Source organism: Amphiprion ocellaris, chromosome 6 (assembly GCF_022539595.1).
Source record: "Amphiprion ocellaris isolate individual 3 ecotype Okinawa chromosome 6, ASM2253959v1, whole genome shotgun sequence".
NCBI classification, from domain to species: Eukaryota; Metazoa; Chordata; class Actinopteri; family Pomacentridae; genus Amphiprion; species Amphiprion ocellaris.
This window is the reverse complement of record NC_072771.1, coordinates 24,409,745-24,428,656: the sequence shown is the minus strand read 5'-3', so window position 1 is coordinate 24,428,656 and position 18,912 is coordinate 24,409,745. Positions and strand designations below refer to the sequence as shown.

The 18,912-nt window shown below is 41.1% G+C and overlaps 2 protein-coding genes across 6 annotated transcripts in view; one reads left to right on the top strand and one right to left on the bottom strand.

Annotated features, from left to right (window-relative positions):
- The first annotated feature begins 23 nt into the window (after positions 1-23).
- On the top strand, positions 24-7,217 carry foxn4 (forkhead box N4). 2 transcript variants are annotated; one of them, XM_023269871.3, is made up of 10 exons: positions 24-733; positions 1,327-1,424; positions 3,696-3,862; positions 4,435-4,547; positions 4,636-4,746; positions 4,830-4,957; positions 5,056-5,152; positions 5,235-5,442; positions 5,552-5,944; positions 6,047-7,217. In XM_023269871.3, exons 2-10 carry the CDS (start codon positions 1,345-1,347, stop codon positions 6,295-6,297), a joined length of 1,548 nt encoding a protein of 515 aa, XP_023125639.1. In that variant the 5' UTR covers positions 24-733; positions 1,327-1,344; the 3' UTR covers positions 6,298-7,217. The 2 variants fall into 2 exon arrangements, with proteins under 2 accessions (XP_023125639.1, XP_035803854.1); XM_035947961.2 differs by having other exon boundaries at positions 1,324-1,424.
- The window catches only part of acacb (acetyl-CoA carboxylase beta), a 25,562-nt gene continuing 13,608 nt past the window's right edge, over positions 6,959-18,912 (bottom strand). For all 4 annotated transcript variants that reach the window (XM_023269868.3, XM_023269869.3, XM_035947958.2 and 1 more), the window contains 25 exons: positions 17,487-17,627; positions 16,475-16,571; positions 16,277-16,384; positions 16,134-16,190; positions 15,529-15,570; positions 15,229-15,444; positions 14,887-15,042; positions 14,440-14,643; positions 14,184-14,339; positions 13,986-14,108; positions 13,620-13,889; positions 13,401-13,498; positions 12,967-13,087; positions 12,774-12,884; positions 11,689-11,832; positions 11,463-11,583; positions 11,286-11,382; positions 11,080-11,176; positions 10,844-10,979; positions 9,745-9,922; positions 9,549-9,661; positions 9,272-9,426; positions 8,980-9,150; positions 8,428-8,564; positions 6,959-7,934 (listed from right to left, as the gene is read on the bottom strand). In XM_023269868.3, the coding sequence (XP_023125636.2) occupies positions 7,808-7,934; positions 8,428-8,564; positions 8,980-9,150; positions 9,272-9,426; positions 9,549-9,661; positions 9,745-9,922; positions 10,844-10,979; positions 11,080-11,176; positions 11,286-11,382; positions 11,463-11,583; positions 11,689-11,832; positions 12,774-12,884; positions 12,967-13,087; positions 13,401-13,498; positions 13,620-13,889; positions 13,986-14,108; positions 14,184-14,339; positions 14,440-14,643; positions 14,887-15,042; positions 15,229-15,444; positions 15,529-15,570; positions 16,134-16,190; positions 16,277-16,384; positions 16,475-16,571; positions 17,487-17,627 (3,376 nt within the window). In that variant the 3' untranslated portion in view covers positions 6,959-7,807. The remainder of the gene's footprint in view (positions 7,935-8,427; positions 8,565-8,979; positions 9,151-9,271; positions 9,427-9,548; positions 9,662-9,744; positions 9,923-10,843; positions 10,980-11,079; positions 11,177-11,285; positions 11,383-11,462; positions 11,584-11,688; positions 11,833-12,773; positions 12,885-12,966; positions 13,088-13,400; positions 13,499-13,619; positions 13,890-13,985; positions 14,109-14,183; positions 14,340-14,439; positions 14,644-14,886; positions 15,043-15,228; positions 15,445-15,528; positions 15,571-16,133; positions 16,191-16,276; positions 16,385-16,474; positions 16,572-17,486; positions 17,628-18,912) is intronic.

The following is an 18,912-nucleotide window of genomic DNA, read 5'->3' as shown; positions in this document are numbered from 1 at the left end:
ACTGGGAATAACCTGGCAGGAGGACAGGTGGAGCAGGATGGATATTTAATCATTATTCTTCCCTTTTTCGTGCCTTTCTTTTTTCTGTTGCTGTTATTGTGAAGAGTCTGGATCAGCTGTTTTAAATAATACTTAATTTTTATTTATTTTTTTTTGCTGAACTAGCAGGACTGAGGCCTGAACTGATGTATTTTGTGTTTTATTAAAAGACTCACAGAGCGAACCGGGGTGCCAAAGGAGCAACAAGCGCACGGACAGACAGGGAACTTATGTTATATATACATGTACATCCACTCATCTGCTTAATAATCAGCCAGTAAGAAGTCGTGGGCGTCCTGACGGAGTATGGCCTAACTTTTAATGCAGGAAACGTGCGTTTGGCTGCTGATGGATGTACGTGAAGGAGCGCACCAAGAGCGCGTAAAGTTCCCAGAAACTGAGAGAAAATAAAACCTGCACGTCGCTGCTGCAGCTCTTGTGCTGTTGGAAGTGTGGATGTTGTCGGGGCCGCTGACAGTCGCTGCATTAACAACAGCTGTCAAACTCATGGGACCCTCCTGCCCCCTGGGCCACTTGGAGCTCCGCTGAGGTCTCCACTGCGCATGTCAGAGCGCTGGACAGCTCCAGAGAGGGAAATTTAAAAACGGTTTTTGGAGAATCAAGTGCAGCACAGACAAATACAGTACAGGGGCTCACGACCGGCTCTCACCTTCTTCAGTATCAACCAAAACAGGTGACTTTTTAAATTATTCCTCTGCTTCTGCATCAGACCGTTTAATCAGATTGTTAGTTTTGTTGAGCAAGTTGTCATTTAAACGACTTTTAACGACAATTTCTCTGCAGGCATGTCAAATGATAAGATATTTACAACTAGGCTGGCTGACAAAATGTGATCAAACTATGATGTAAACATTTGAACTTCATGCTCAATTAATACAAGCTGTATTCTTTTATATCTATAGGCTATTTTCTGTATTTTAATTAGTGAGAGGGAACCAAAAAGCACTTAAACAGCAGAATGAGCTCCAGTTATAACAAAGGCACACTGATTCCAAATAGAAATGTATGGAGTTTGCTGATTTTTGTATTATGTTTGTGTTTAACCTAAAATTTAGGCTTAAAATTCTTTTTTTATGAAGCAATTTAATATTGTTTTTGAAATAGCACGTGCTGTTCCAATATGTTTACTTACTCATAGATATTTGAAGAATGTCTATGAATATTGTAATAACTATCTGCACAGCTTGTTTATTTCAGTTTGACATGTCAGTGAGGACATATACTTAAAGTGTATGGTTTTAAAAAATAATGTTTTCTCTACAGCAGTACTACACATCCCAGGAAATGATAGAAGGTGGAATAACTTCCAGGATGTCAGGAATAATTGAGAATGCAGGGCATCATCCGTCTCCACAGGACTACAGGTAAGACTTGTGATTCAAACAACTATATTAAGATAAACTCTTACAGGATATTCTAGCTGTAAACAATGTGCTATTTTCTTCTTACATATTGTGAAAAACCCTCAACACTGAGATGCCTCGATACATGAAAGGCGTATTTTTATGAATAAACCCTTTAAGATGTTTCACTAAATGGTTGTGGAACAAACTGTCTAACCCGCTATGTTTAATCTTAATGGTAGATGGACAGCTCTTTTTGTGCCTGGGGGGTTGCATGAAAAAGGAGAGAGGAAAAAAAAATCCTGAAGAATAAATGATTTTCAGTCTGAATGGATCTGTCAGAAACCATCAGCTCTGTTTACACTCCCGCTGTCGGCGCACGGAGAGCCTGAGCCTCTTGGCTTGCCAGTTCAGGGGGAGACGGGGCGCTCTGGGTCACCAGCATGCACAAGTGGCTCCCAATTAGAAAAGGAGGGAGGATGGATGGGAGGGAGGGGAGGAGGCACAATATTTAGTGTTGTTGAACTTCTGGAAAAACTTGGATGATACATGGAGACACCAGCTCAACATGTTTTGCATCAGTGAGCAATTTCTATGCTCTGCTAGGGAGAGAGGAGGGGAGGTGGGAAGGCCCCCTTGTGTGTCGTCTATTCAGCAGTTTCTGTCAGTAGGTTCTCTGCATTTATAATGGGCGATTGCAATCTTGAATAGATTTGTCAAACAAAAGTGCTAAAGAGGAGCTACAGATAAGAGTTTTGATGCATTTTAAGTGTGTACAGATTTTCTTTTGTGTGCAAAACAAAAAAAGAAAAGGTTGCTGCAATCATACTTTTGTAGTATTTACATTCATGTCTCACTCTTTTGCACATACAAGTCATAAATCTTTAGATTGTTATACTTGAACTTTTTTTGTCAGAAGTGAAAGAAAAATCACAGGAGAGAATGAAAGTAGAGCAAGAGTCAGTCTCTAGAAGTTTGGTAAAGTAACTTCAAAGCTGTGATGCACATGCATGTTGGAAGACGTGTGCTGCTGATTCCTGGCTGCAATGATGTCACTTATTCAGACGGCCGACACAGAGCCCTGACCTCAAACTACATTTGCACCCCCTCTGGCCCGAGGCTCTGTTGATTTTCCCCGTTAAAAGGAGGGAAGGCAGGGGGATGATGGAGGAGGAGTGGGAGGAGGAGTGGGGGGAGCGGTGGCTGGAAAGGGACAGGGAAGCAGATGGCATCCTATTTGTCCCTCTTATGTGAGGCCTGTCATTCCAACAGATTAATGCAAGGGTCGGGTAAAGAAAAGAAATGACAGAGACAATCAAGGAAGGGTCTGGGGAAGACAATAGAGCCACGTGCCACTGGGCAGATTTGTCGTTTGGGACACAATAGGTGATCATTTTTCAATAGACAAGGCCAACTGTTGCAGGCAACATGTGCTGCTGTCCCATGTTTCAAACGATCTTATGCGTTGTTTACTTATGATTCAGCCAATGGGTAGGGCCAGACTGTGGTCACCTGACACAGGGTTGATTTTTTTATTAGGAGATTTGGTGTGTGTGTGTGTGTGTGTGTGTGTCTATATGGGGGGGTTGTACTACTGCACTGTCCATAGACCCACAAAGTAACTGAATTGTATGTGTTGTCATAGCGACCCCAATTACAAAACCCTTGCACAGTAAGTGTGTGTGCAGAGAAGACTGGAGAGGATTCAAGAGGATTCCTCTCTTTCTTGCCTTCTTTCTCTCTCGCCGAGGCTCGCCTCATAAAAGACATAATAACTGAAAGTTGATTTGTGCTAGCAGTGCGCTGGTTAAACAGAATTCCTGCATTTAATTCAGTTTTCTTTAGCTGACGTATTTTTAAAATATTCTTTGTTAAAAAATCACGTTTTATAAATGTAATTAGCTATTTTAGCTTTATCACATTCACAACTGAGAAAAAGACACAAAGATATCAGTGTGCCAGTCCAGTGAAGAAAAACAACAACACACATGTCAACAGATGATTTACTGTTAATGAAAAGCTTATTTAACTCCCTCATTGTTGATTAAAACTGTCACTGCTAAATAACACTTGTAGCTAATCTTCTTATAGTAAATCCTGGATGGCTAATACACACACAGCTTCACTGGGCAGCTTTCATCTCCGTTTCCCCACATTCACACTCATCACAGTGCTTTTGACTTTGAGGGACAAAATGTTCTGTTGAGTGTTTTGATTTAAATTCCACTTGTGATCTATGTGCGTCTGAGCCGGCAGCCGTGTTAACCCCCCCCATCCCCTCCTTTCCCGCAGGCTTCTGACCACGGACCCCTCCCAGCTGAGGGAGGAGGACCTCCCTGGGGACCTGCAGTCTCTGTCATGGCTCACCTCTGTGGATGTGCCCCGGCTACAGCAGATGGCTGATAGCAGAGGCCACAGCAACGCCCCCTCACAGGGCAGCTTGCTGGAGCAACAGACAGGTGAGGTGGCAGGGAGGGGACAGAGGGAAATTCAAAAATTGCAGCAACTCTCTGATTGGATAAACCAGGGCTGATGAGTTGAACTGGACTTTTAGACAGAAACAGATTTAGAAGACTATCCTGAAAGATAAAGCAGGCCAAATGGGATTTTTTCTGCACTAAATACACTGGGACAGTTACTCTCAGAGATTAATCCATGTGAATGGTTTTGCTTTGAGTTGCAAAAGTTCAGCTTTGTGCAAACAATTATGCTTACAAATTATGAGGTTCTGTTTTAAAACATCATACAATGGTCACTTACAGGACTAATCCATATTCCTATAGTGAATTTAGAGTCACTATGCAGAAGTCTGTAAATATCATATGTATCATTAAGTTTTTTTTTAAAAAGCAGATGTTGAGCTTTATATATGTGGTAGATTTGAAACTACGAGCACTTCATTCTACTGTCAAAGAACCACAGCAAATGACTTAGAGCAAATAAAAAATTACACAACAAATACTTGGATAAGTAGAAAGCACTACTCAAAGTGAGAACACATGTCTGAGCGTTTTACAATCCATCTTCACAGCTCAGCTGAGCAGCATGACGATGTCAGCGAGTCAGGGCTCCATGCTCCACCTCCAGAGTAACATGCAGCACAGCCCTCTGGGCATCAGCATCATCAACACCCACAGCGGAAGCGTAAGTTTTATCGGCACGGAAGAAGAAGCATCTTTCGTATTTTATGATGTTAAGTTTAATGCAGGATGTCCCTGCATTTATGTCACAGATGTCTCCATTCTCCATGAATGGGCTGCCCTCTCCAGGATACCAGTGCCCTACCTCAGTCTACCAGCCCACACCCCAGCAGGTGTACTCTCTGACCCAAACTGGACAACAGGTAATTTACTTTACGCCAATGAAGATTAAATCAATCAAGAAACAGCAAAGGATACAGTCCTCATTGTCTCCTCTTTCTCTTAGTGTTCCACTGGTGGGCTTTATAGCAATGTCTCTTTCAACAACCAAAGTCTTTTCACACAACCTCGTCTGGCTCCACAAGACCAAGAGCTGCAGCCCAAGTCTTTCCCCAAACCAATCTACTCCTACAGGTCAGCACACAAAGACTTGTCTAAAACAAAATATCCACCTGAATTTTCTAATTTTCGTGTTTCACCTAATCGGCTCAATATTTTTTTTTTTTTCTCAGCTGTTTGATTGCCATGGCTCTGAAGAACAGCAAAACTGGCAGCCTCCCAGTCAGCGAGATCTATAGCTTTATGAAGGAACACTTTCCTTATTTTAAGGTATGATACTCTATAATTATTAAAGGGAATTTGGATGTAGATAAAGAATGTGATTGATCATACATGACCTCTCTGCCTGCAGACTGCACCTGATGGATGGAAGAATTCAGTCAGACACAACCTCTCCTTAAACAAATGCTTTGAGAAGGTGGAGAACAAGACAAGCAGCTCGTCCCGTAAGGGCTGTCTGTGGGCACTGAACCCTGCCAAAATTGACAAGATGGAGGAAGAGATGCAGAAGTGGAAGCGCAAGGACCTCCCAGCGATTCGCCGCAGCATGGCTAACCCTGGTCAGAAATGTATTTTTGTAAATGTAAAAGGTCAACCAGGAAACAAGTTGTCAAAAACTGACAGTGACATATTTTTGCTCAGTCTGACAGTCTGTCTTCCTTCTTACAGATGAGTTGGACAAACTGATCACAGACCGCCCAGAGAACTGCAGACGAAAGGCTTTAGAGCCAGGAATGACCCGTCTGCCCGGCTGTCCGACCGGCCTCCCGCTGCCGGTCCCGGCCCAGATGCAGCCTCAGCCTATAGTCACTCTGTCCCTGCCATGTTTACCGATGCACCAGCACCACCAGCTCCAGGCCCAGCTCCAGGCTCAGGCTCGACTGGGCCCCATGTCCCCTGCCCCGGCCCAGACGCCTCCCCTCCACACAGTCCCTGACCTCTCTCACAGTCCGCTCACCCAGCAGCCCAGCAAGCCTCCGGATGATTTCTACAGCGTGCACGGTGACACACACACAGAGGTGGATGCACTGGACCCGAGCATCATGGATTTTGCCCTTCAAGGTAAAATCAGTTTTTAAGTGGCAGTCGTGTTTTCTTCTTTGTTTACTAGATAACTGCGGTGTTGTTGCACTGGTACACTAACGCCTCCATCCATCTGCTCAGGTAATCTGTGGGAGGAAATGAAGGACGACAGCTTTAACCTGGATGCTTTGGGCACCTTCAGTAACTCACCCCTGCGACTATCAGACTGTGACTTGGGGACAGCGAACCTCCCTCCTGCCTCCAGTGGAGCAAACCTGCAGCTGTCAGATGTGCAGGTGACAGGGCTCTACACCTCCTACACTTCCCAGGATCCCCTGTCCTCCCAGTACATGGGCGCACCAACCAACAGCAAGCCCATTGCCCTGCTTTAAAGCAGCTGAACATGATTTATTCCAACTGTCTGTGGATATCTGTGGATGCCAACTGAAGAAGTCTGGTTTCTTTTGTGCTACTGGAGAACTACTTCGAGAAAAGTGTTTGAAACTCATTTCACATACAAGAAAACTGCTGATTAAGAACTAAAACTGCTGATAAATAAAGAAGAGGCTGTAAGAAACACTTTGTAAGACTTCAAGTATCTAGCTTTGCCAAGCAAAGACTCAAAGCCTGTATGAGTACAAAGACTCTATGTGGAGAATTACGTGTAAGTTAGCACCCGCCAGTTTTTCTACTGTTCACTCTGCGTTTTAAAGCCTTTCCATAATGTAGCTCCCATCTCTTGTCTGTTGTATTGTGCTAGACATTATTGCTGTGATGTTTTATTTATATTTATAAAAGGCAGCTGGAGAAAGTGATGACTCTATCAATCTTTTGCTGTATATATTTGAATGTTTCAAATTGCTATCGCTACAGAAAAGCTTTCTTTTGACTGTATTTACCCACTTCATTCCAAAATGCAAAAGTGTGCCAACACGTCCAGTAATCCAGATTTTACATATTATTCCTCTACACACGGTGATTAACATGCCTCAGATGTATATTATGTTCATTACCTTGATCATAATAAAAATCAGTTGGGTAAATAAAAGAAGCTTCTTTAAATTTAAATATATCAATGACATTTATTAACAAACAGCCCTTGGTAGAATACAGGAAATATGAAAGATTTTATATACATTCAAATGTAAAGTTGTGGCTGATGTTTCTGGTATTTCAGTCAGTGGTAAGGCAAATCAACACATCCTTGGAGAGACAATCTCCATTGAAACCTGAGTTGCTTTTTGTCATAAGGATGCAGATAAAAGTGAATGAAATGCTCACAAGTATCCCAAAGTGTCACACTACCTTCTATCATTCATACCTTTGTCTTAAACACGCAACGTAAAACAGACAAAGTGACAATGAAACTGATGGACTGAGTTAAACGTCAATAGTGAAACAACAAATACTGTTCAATAGAAATCTGCTTGTTCATGTGCACTTCTGGATTACAATACTAATCAAAATTCCTATTTTTTCCAGAGTGAACTGATTTCAACACTTTTTGGCTTTTGAATTGTAATCAAAGAACTGATCAGTTGTTTGAGCTTATTTCTACATTCAAAGATGAACACACATTCTCTACGTAATACTTTAAACTAAACGGGATACTTAGCACCTAAATATCAAGTCTTCTACGTCATGAAGCCTGATTAACTTGAGACAGGTGGAAACGTCACTCAGCAGGGCACAGTTGACGAAAGGCAGTACTGTCCTTGTGCGTGTATTTTTATAATTACCTATACTATAACCCTCAAACTCAAGACTGTGTGACTTTATTTTGTCCACCTTCTAATATTACAGTATGCTACGCTTCAGTACCGATAAATTTTAACAGTACTATAAACGACAATGGAGTTTTTTAATTCTTTTTAATATAATGACCTGATAAAGTCCAACAGCTTAACTGGTGCTGGTGCTGTCCATAGTGGTGAGCAGATGTGACAGCTTGGCCCTCTGGGCTGAAGTGATGTTCTGGCTCATGTGGATGATGCAGTCCATAGCCACATCAGGGTTGGCCTGCACCAGACTAGATGCAAGGGAAAAGTCAGAACAAGTTCAGCATTTAAACATGTTGACATAAAATATTTTCAGAGGTGAAAATGTGGAGACTGGTCTGAATTTACAATAAAGGTAGTGCATTCAGCTACCAACACTTTGCAGGTTGTTCTGCAGTGGTTGAAGAAAATAAGACTCTCAGTGGCTTATCTTGTGGTGTTGAGGAATCACTCTGATTACCACCATGACGATTCTATCACTTTTAAATCACCGCGCAAAACACAGAATGCAGCTCACTAAGACTTTTAGATACATTCTATGGACTATGATTTATTGGCTCAGTGAAGCTGCAATTCTACAGGAAGTTTCATCTAAATATGACAAATTTACTGAAGTAACTCTAAGTTACCCAGTCACATACACAGGGTAGGCCACTGATGTATAAGCTCACATTTCAGATTCGCTGTTTTACCGAGACTTTGGACACTAAATATTGTCCACAAAACGCGTATGTGTCTGCTTACCTGCGAATGTGTTTTAGAGTGTTTTCTCTTTTCAAGTACTTGATATTCTCTCGGATGGCCGATCTTGTATCATCCTCCTTGGACAAATGCTTCTCAAGCCACTCGACAACTGCTTGGTTATTATCCCAGAGATAAGCCTTGTAGAGCAGATAAACATAACAGACCTAAAATCTCTGATAGGTTTTTAAACGCTGAAATGCCCAGAAAAGTGTCTCGTTCATGGTTTCTAATCTACAACTAAAAATTGTCACTGGATATTGAAAAGACAAGCAACAAATAGGTTGTAGACTTTCAGTCTCTCACTTTGACTGAGGATGATGCTCACAGCAGCATGGAAGGATTAAAAAACAGTAACATCACAAGCATCATGTTATAGAAATGATCAATACCCAACAAATAACCATTACTCTCAACAAATAACCATCACTCTCTAGCAACCACATCATAATAAAAACATGTGGTCTCAGCTGTGCTTTGTAGACATTTATTCACAATGTGTAAATTAGATGCTGAACATTAGTACAAGCAGTATCTCTTGCTGTTGTCACGTACCTTGACTGTTCCCTCTGTTTCAACAAACCAGCGTCGCAGCATTGACTGCATGTGTCCATCACTAAGATCCCTGTTGGCCTGTAGGATCTCACACTTCACCACCTGCTCCAACAGGAGGCGACGCAGACGCCAGTAGAAAAAGGTCCGCACATTCTTCCAGTCCAAAATGTCCTGTTACAAATGTCAGAGAGCACAGTAAAACAAGTTACAACAGCGTGAGTTCTATCTAAACACCATTTTATGTTTGGCATGTAATGTTACACACAGTGCCAGTCATGAAGCACACACTCACCGTGATGACACCTTTCTCCTGCATCCTGCCTGGAGTGTCATGGAGGTCTACAAACTGCACTGCCACCTGGTGGTAGATGGGCGACAGGAACTCCTCTCTTGCTTTGAGCTTTGCCTCCAGCTCTCTGCACTGTTTGTCAGACAGCTCTGGGGAAGCTGATTAAAACAGAATAACTTTAAGTAATTCAAAGCTTACAAAGACGCCAGCAGTGTTTTGATAATAAAGACAAACACAAACAATCAAGGGGTTCTGTGTTTGAGATAGAGAGAGCCTTTACCGAGCTGCTCAACCAGACTAGCATAGACTGAATCTAGTCTTTTCATCGTCTTCAGCAGGTCCTTCCTCCTGAATTTGATCTCGACTGTACCTTCGGGCTCTAGCACACCACCCCTGGACAGAAAATAGAATACCAGGACACATACATATACAAATCTGCTGCTCAGGTTGGAAGAAAACATCCCTGCTCCAAGTACCTGCTCTCCTTGTCAGCATAGAGCTCCATGCACAGGGGGTTGATGGTGGGGTCTATCACCACCCAGGACCCCCCTCTCAGCTCAGCATGTGGTGGGATGTACACCAGCACTGGCTGCTGGAAACCACGGAGGGCATCCACAATGTAGGCCCCAAACTTTAAAATCTGATCGTACATATCTGGGACAGAAATGGGCAAAAAAAAAGTGCTTATTGTATGAAATACAACAGTCTTAGACAAGTCGGACTGCAAGCATTTTGGCAGTTACACATTTTTTTTTTAGTTTGTTCATTCGCTCTTTACAGTTTGAAATAAAATAATGGTTATTGCAAGTCTCAGCTTTAATTTGAGTAGAATTCTGCCAATACTGAAATAGCACAAGTCTTGTAGATGAGATGGAGAAGGAAACCTATCTTACAGCACAGCAAGTCAAATATTATCTCCAGGATACATGTTTCCTAGCCAACATTTAAGAGAAGACTTCTTGACCACAAACATAAAAATCTCTAGTTTGAATGAAAAACTGACAAACCAGGCTGAATGTCACAAAAACATCCATAAAGCAACCAACAGAGTTGTGGAACGAAGTTCTAATCAACCTTCAAAAATCAACATGTATCAAAATGAAAAAAGAGTAAAGAGTGGAGGAAAAAAAAGGACAATCAAGGAGTCAATCAGCTGATCTTAATTTCAGTGAACCCTATTTCATGTACTAAAGACGAAACTGAAAGCAGAGACCCCATGACAAGCAAGAGCTGAAGGGTTGGCAGAGTATCACCATAAAACATACGCAACATCTGCTGAAGATGAATGTATTAATTTTGTCTGATTTCATGTGTATGTCCAATTACTTTTGAATCCCTAAAACTCTGGACACTATGCGTTAAAAGGGACACATCAGCCACAAAATTACTTCTATACTGATGTAAATCTACTCAAATTAAAAGTAAAACTTGACACTGTGATGTTGCATTGCTTATTCTATTTTGAATCGAACATGCTGAAGCATAAAGAACAAAAAATATGCAACTGCCCCAATACTTACAGTGTGAACTGCATGTTCTGCAGTGTCTTTACAAAGTTTAGTATTCATTCTATACCCTTCATGCCCCCAGAGAAGCCTCTCCAGTTGGCAAACACCATGAGAGGCAGGCGTTCACGGTTGAAGTCACAAATTGCCTGAGCTGTTTTAAAAGCTGAATCTGGAAACCACACCTGGCCCGCCTGCTGCAGAACCTGACATGAATGCACAAAAACAGGGGCAGAGGTGAAGTGCTCTTCTAATTATAACCACAGCTTTATATATGACATAAACACATAAGAGATATTTACTTACTTTGGATTCTGAATCCAGGTTTGCTGGATCTGCCGGGACAGTGAGTTCAACTGTGCGCGTTTCAACAGCAATGACACCAAGAGGGATTCCTCCTAATCTGTGTTTATTCAACAACAGAAATATTAAATCGATTTAAGTATTAATAAGCATTTAACACAGATATAAAGTATTTTGCCAGTGTGCAGATTGAGTGTAAACAGATTTACCGTGCTCTGCCCACTACCACTGTCTGAGCCCAGGACTCCAGTATCTCCATGAAAGAGCCGTGGTCAAAGAATCCACTCTGCCAGGCGCCTCTCACCGCTAATGACACAAATTAAAATGACATTATTTGGTGTCTTACTGAAATAGAGAAGTTTCAGAGTGTAGATCATTGAACTTACTGGGATGAGGCCGGCCAGCCAGCATCCAGCGAGGGTCATATGGTGCTTTAGTAGGAGTAAATTCTATCTCTCTGTCCACTGGATCTGTAGTTGCCATTACAGGCACAGGTGAGTGTTTGTTCTGTGAGGACAGGAGATAAAAATCCAGTAAATGACCTGAAGGATTGGTTCAGTAACTGTATATTTGGATTTCAACAACATAATAAGTTCACACATTATGCAGAACCTTTGGCATGTATGAGAGCCACTGGAGGATGGTGTAGACACCCTCAAAGTCATCTGGCACAGTGGTGTGTGTGACTCCATTATTGTGCATGATCTGGACTCCTCCCAGCTGGTTGCTGGACGTGTAAACCTCTCTGCCCAGAACCTGTACAGAAGCAGGGACTTAAATTCATTTCTGATATTAACCAGGGCTACAGATTAGTTTTCCTGCCACTTTTCACTTGAAGTACTCCGGTATTAATGCTGCAGTATAAAGCTCTCTCAAGCTAGAAATTTTTTACCTTAAATACTAGAAATCAACCCACTGTTGGCTGTGATAGGGCATTTAACCTCTTGAACCCCAAAACTCACTGATGAGTTGCTATCTTTATAAAAACCATCAAACTTATGACATTTATCAGAGCCAGAAATACAGGAAGAATTGCCAGATTTTCTAACTTTCCAATCATCCTTGAACAAATCATGTGTGACCTTGTGTTTTGTTGGAAAAATCAATAATATCTAACCTCAAAAAACATCAGATTTCATCAAAATCACTTTATTCTGCATGTCTCATTTAAATTTTCACAGAAAACAAATTATTTGCAGTATCCAGATTCTGTAAAAAACAAAAACAAAAAAAAAAAAAAAACTGAAAACTTCTGTGATCTTTGGCGCAGCTGTGAAGTCATTAGTGACTCAGTAGCTATCAACACACAGTAAGCAGGAGAAGAGTATGCAAAATGGAGTACAGAAAGTAGTAAAATATGTATACTAGGGAGAGCCAGCATTTTTTTCCCAGTGTTGGTAACACCTTTGGACACTTTTAAACATTTAAGGTTTTTAAATTTTTATGTATATATTTTTAATGCATATAATTTTAAATAATTTATGGCATTACAACTGTGTGAAAAATTAGGCCACGGTAAGGAAAAATGTGACAAGAGCAAAAAACAGCCAGAAACTGCTTTGGTTTAGGGTGTTAAATTCCAGAGATGGAAAATCAGGTGATCTAATGTATTTTTTATTTTACCATATTACTGACAAAACTTACACATTACTTTACTGTGCATTCAGAAAATAGAAAGATTAAATAAGGTGGCAAACCTTGTTTAGAGCTACTGCTCCAGTCAGGATGATGTGAGAGTTCTCCACTTGGATAACTCGCTGACCCAAACGGACTAGATAGGCTCCGATTCCAATTGCGCGGCACGTCACCTGCAAGAGCATGAAGTGATTTCAGTAAAATCTCAAAGAGTTCCCTGCTTACTGCTGAGGAAAATCAGATCCACATTCTTACCATACTGATTGTAATTATCTCTTCATAGGCCAGAGAAGATTCTCCAGCAATGGTGCCAGAACCTCGCAGGTTCTCGACCCCAAGGCCTTCATCCTTCCCAATGATGTCAGTGATGATGTACCTGTAAAAGGTGAGCACATTGACAAGATCAACAAAGAACACATCTTATTTTGTCAGTTGAACTTAACTTATATTTTAATTAGTAAGTTCATTCTGACCACACAACAAGCTGGTAGAATTTGGTTCTCATGCCATTTGTAACAGCATGGATCTACAAAAACATGTATGAACTATAGAACAGATACACACTTTAAATACTTTAGACACATTACAATGATTACACCTACATTTGCTAGACTATCCGACAGAGAACGGCTATTGGTTTCATTTTTTAATTAGTCGACTTTGCTACTTTGTAAGAATAAACATTATACCTGGATTCTCCACCTTCTTCTACGTGGTGACAGTGAACAGAATTGGTGGAGCTGATACGAGTGTAGTCCTGTGGCGTCAGGTAAAGGTATTTGAAACCCTACAGGAAGAAATGGAAATAATCCCTTATAAAATGTGCACCTTCACACACATTTTCCTGCAGTCATTTTATCTACTTTCACAAAATGCACGTATGAAAGGAAAGTTGTCTCAGCTGTCACCTTGTAGGGATCAGCAGGGTCAATCCAGGCCACCTGGAACATGTGTTTGACCTCTTCAGCAAGACCGATTCGTGCTCCACTGTTGGCTGCAATGTAAATGCGAGGGATTCCTTCAGCTCGAGCCAGCTCAGAAGCCCTGAGGTACAGCTCATCCTCCTGAGGACCGAATGAGCCGATCATGTGAGTGATGTCATTACAGATGACAATAATGTCTCTGCCTTCTGGGTACTCTGGAGTCTTCATCCTCATCCTGAAGGCAACCATTCCCACCTGGGGAGGAACGGTTATAGTTGTTACTAGTATTGTTGCACTGAAATAGAACACAAAGCGTAGCAGTCAATGTAAATGTTCTTAAAAGCATCCTACGTCATTGTCTCCAGGCAGCCGGTTCATCTGCACCAGTCGTCCTTGTGGATCCAGGACGAGCTCATTGCACGTCAGCACGTCTTTAGGGCATTTGTCTCCTGGACCCCACAGCTTGAACAAGGCCTACAAAAAGACTTTCAGTGAGGTCACACAGGTTGCTAACATTAGGTCAGAAATAAGATGATGAATGAGTAGTACCTGTCTGAACATCTCAGGGAAGTCATAGACGTATGTAGTTCCCAGAGTTTGAGCCTGGAAGCGTTTGGCCTGCAGCAGGTCTTTGGTCACATAGGGAGTGTTGATGAGCATGCCATGCAAAGGACCCTGCTTGTCTCCATATGACTGGAACATGATCTGCAAAGGCAAAGATGACATGGTGAATTTGGTCATTTTTATAACCATGAAAATGTAGCCATAGCAAAAGCCTTGAACTGAACACATCCAATGTCCTCACCTGCCCAGAACTTGGGTCGGTGACTTCTTTATACAAGCTGATGTCCAAATAATAGCCAGATTCATTTGTGAGAAAGAGGCGGATAGGAACAGCATTTCCAGTAGTTGTCAGACGAATGTTGATCTTCAGCTCAGCCTGCAGGACCCGCAGCTTCCAAAGACGACTGCCATAGCGCATCACCATGGAGCGGACAGACTCCTCTATCTGAAGGTCAAAACAGGGATTCACAATAAATCTAATAAATATACAGTCTGAAGTCTGTACGGCTCAGTGTATATCCTTCAGTGAATGTGGACTACAGCTATGACAATGTAAACATTGCATCTAATTAAACAACTTCACTGTGGATAAAATCAACCTGACTTTAAGTCTGAGAACTGCTTAAAACTCATAATACTAGTAATTTGTAGTGAAGAAAAACTGTAAAAGAAATTGCTGCACACTGACTTTAGAGGGGTCCATGATGACAGTGGGTACAAAGTTGAGGAAGATGTGATTGCAGTCTGTGCGGACACTGGTGTTACTGAAGGCCACTTCCAACTCATCCATGGCTTCCAGCAGAAGACGCTCACCCTCATTTTGCAGGTATTCAAAGGAAGCTTCCTGGTTATGTGTAAAGATATAATTGCATGTAAACATGTGTCAAACAGCATCATGTAATAGTCTGTAATCCCACCTCATGTAAGGTTTTCATCTTGTAAAAAAATGCACCTTAAAAAATACATAACAATTCCAAACAATGTCTTTAATTTAGATAAATTCTCTTTAAGTTTGAGGTCCTCTTCTTACCTTTGTAATGAGATCTGAGTGTCGGATAATTGCTCTGATGAAGAAGCGGTAATCTGTAACTTCAGCTCCCTCCTGAACACGAGCAGCACCCAGGTAGAGGTGCATCTTGTGGTTGGCACAGGGAACAGCAGTCAGATCAAAGTTCCTCATTCGGTTGAGCTCCAACTGAAATGCTAAAGCTGGTTCCAGATTCCGATAAATCCGATCCTCCTGGAACTGAAGACACAGTTTGGGCATCAATATCTCCCCTGACAGCAGGACGTTGGCTCATTAATGCGATTCAGGTTACCAGAAACTTACCCCGTCTCTTGCTCTGAATGTGAAGAACTTCGGAAATTCTCTCTGTTTAAATATAATAGCAAAATGATAATGATCAGATAGCAGGTCTATCTTAAAATACCATGTAAGTACTTTCTGAAAGTAATCGCACTGGAAACCTAATGAACAAAATTAACTTAACTTGACAAAATGAAGTTATCGTGGAACAGTAAGGCAATATTTTTAGAAAAAAATATGCACACAAACACTTTAATTGGTGCTATTTTCAGCTTAAGAAGGGGTCACAAAGAGTTGGGAGAGGAGAGTGGTGCTAAGAGCAGAACATCTGCACTGGTTTAATTTCTTTTCCTGTTATCAGAAAGACCAACCAGCCAATAGGGAAAGCAGCACAAAAGTACTTTAGTGCTTACTATGTTTGTAAAAATAAATTAGGATTTGAAAATTCTTCATGAATGCTAGCAGCAATATAAACGCAAAGTTACACCATAAATTCAAACAAATGTTTAAATGAAAACTGAGTATCTCTTTCATTCTCTCTTTGTTGTAATTTTCAGAGTAGCGTAACTGTTTGTGTTTCACATGCCGATCATCTGTGATTATGTGCTACTGTATCTGGAAATGATTACCTTCTGTGCAATCAAAAATGTGATCCTTCTGATTCCATAGTCAAACAGGACTGCTTTCTGTGAAAAAAGTAGAACATTTTTCAGTTCACTATTATATAAATGTATGACATTTATAAGATGAACATGTGAATCTGATAGCTGACCTTTGACTGGGCAAAGGACGTGAAGGCTGTGACCAAAGCACTGTCATCGTCTGTGTCTGCTGTTTTTATGGACACATTAATGATGTGAATTGGGTTCTCCTTGACATTCTGTGAAGGATGGAAGAAAAAATAGTAGCTGCACAGACAGACTAAAAAGCCTTTTTTATTGATAAGCCATTGCAGTGCCACAGCCTTCACCTTAAAGTTCTCCTCCTCATAGAGACTGGAGCAGGACTCTAAGAAAAAAGCACCGTCAAGTGGTTCTGCAAAACTGGACAGAACTTCATCAAAATTCCTGCATAAGAAGAAGAAGCAGAGCAAACATGAGAATAGAGAGATAATATATTTTGGATTTTATCTACATATCTTTGTCCTAAATAAATAGGAGGTAAATTGGAATTAATTCAAAAGTGATCCTTGCTTCAGTAGAAAACAAATGGACTTCTGTGGTTATCCCAATTGGGCATTTAATAAATCAGCAAAGACATTTGAAAAGACAGCACAATATCAAACTGAGAACAAAAGAATAACAAATGGAATAACACTGGTGCTGGTATATCGGGGGTGCCCTGAGGAAAAAACACCCACAATCAAGCTGAACAACATTGTGTATGCAGTCCAACACAGCATGGAGCACACAGGTCTATATATAGGGGAGACTAAACAACTGCTCCACAAGCAAAAAAGAGGAGAGTCTGCTCTTCAGGACAAGACTTAGCAGTCCCACCTGCATCTGAAGCATAAGGGACACTTGTGAGAACAGTAATCTACACATTTTGGACACAGAAGACAGATGGTTTGAGAGAGGAGTTAAGGAAGCATGTTAAACAGCCATCTCTAAACAGAGGACGAGGTCCACAAAACTTATCTGGTACTTATCATGCAGTCTTGAGATCTTTCAGAAAGTTCCACCACCATTAAGATTTTGAGTTATCCTTGACCTTGCAGTTTCACAACATTAGTTGTGAAACCTGGCAGTTTCACAATCACTCACACCTCAAGACATGTAAGTCTTGTGGCAATAAAGGCCCATTAGCCATGGGAGTTGGGGCTGACAATATTTATCTGGGACTCCAGATCCCTGCCAGCCAGTCAGAACTGAGGAAGCCTTTTGGATGACAACAACGACAGAAGTCCATTTGCCTTCTACTAAATCACCTCGGCTTCTACATAGACTCTGGAGAATAAACACAGACAAGTTAAAAGTGACCTTTTGAAGTCATCAAAACACTGGAAAGCCACCATGGCCCCCATGCGCTGGCAGGGTGGAGACAAGGCTCCCTCGAGGAAGAGTTCGCTGCTCTGCCGCCTGATTTTAAACTGGCCTGATCCATTCACTGGTACAGGAACCCTGAAAAAGAGACAAGACCACTGAATAATCATTTGAAGAGAAGTGCTCAAGCAACACTGAACAATTGATTGTTGAAAAATTCATACAGAGAGCAATTAAAGCAAGTCTGGATTTTCTTTCCATCCAATTCTAATTAAATACAATTGATACAGGTGACACCAAGTCACTGGCCTGCAAGTCGCAAGTAAGTCTCAAGTCTTGACTATGAAGTCCTACGTCCAGGTCGAGCTACTGTTGGGTATTATTTAGCCCTGATCTGATCTCTCCTCTGAGATATTTGTCATTTAAATTAACAAAAGACAAAAACTGGAATTCTGCTTCCTGGAATGTTTTAATGTCTGAATTTGGGGTGTTGAGTTACACCGGCATTGGCAATAACTGTGATATTTAATAACTGAAAAACTGATATCATGTTAAAAATACAAATATGATATTGTAAATAATCCAGTGCCAGTAACTATCTGGCTGACACTTCAACATAGGAACAACATATAGGACAGTCATGGATACAGTCTCTCTCCACCTTTCTGGACTCACATTTTAAGTGTAATTCATTTCAAAAGGAGAGAAAACATACAATAAACAATGAAATGAATTTTGTCATCATGACTTTTGACCGCTGTAATCATGAAGTTATACTGCGACAGCCCTAGTTTGAATATGTGCTGATGTGCATTGCCAAAGGTGCGTCTCCTTCCTGATTACTCAGACTGTCTTCTATTGACTTATTGTATTTACCTACAATTAATTAGCTGCAAATTTTTGTATCAAATATACTTTTATGTTTAGGCATTGGGAGGATATCAAGTCACCACGGGTGAAGGTTCTAAAGTCCAAGTGAAGTCAGGAGTTAACAGATTCATGACCGAGTCCAGCTCAAGTCCAAATTGAGTCCCCACCAGATTGAATTGAAAGGAATTATGAATTGTTGTTGTTAGCCAGCACAAATGTTACTACACGTGATTGATATTTGCTAATCAGGAATCAATATCCGATGATGGAGAATACAGGCTCGCCACTTGGTAGCAAACAGTGAAATCTCAGGCTTGAAGTTTTTAAGAGGAACATGAAATAAATAAAAGATGTTTCTCTCAAAAAGCTCAGTAATTTTCAACCAGTTGAGAGAAGCAACAAAAAACAAATGGAGAAGCTGAGCTTAAAAAGTGAATTAGGAAGGGCTCATTAGAGGAGTCCTTAAGCAAATGTATCTAAGCAGGAGAAAAAGTGACACGGTGCATCCAGCATGCATTGCTTTGAGACATACACACGATCAGGTTTGGCTGGT

Excerpts from the sequence above, each read along its gene's own strand:
- foxn4 (XM_023269871.3), top strand. The coding sequence starts at position 1,345 with ATGATAGAAGGTGGAATAACTTCCAGGATGTCAGGAATAATTGAGAAT. Across the intron at positions 3,863-4,434 it reads CTTGCTGGAGCAACAGACAG|CTCAGCTGAGCAGCATGACG; the intron begins GTGAGGTGGCAG and ends CCATCTTCACAG. Across the intron at positions 4,548-4,635 it reads TCAACACCCACAGCGGAAGC|ATGTCTCCATTCTCCATGAA; the intron begins GTAAGTTTTATC and ends TTTATGTCACAG.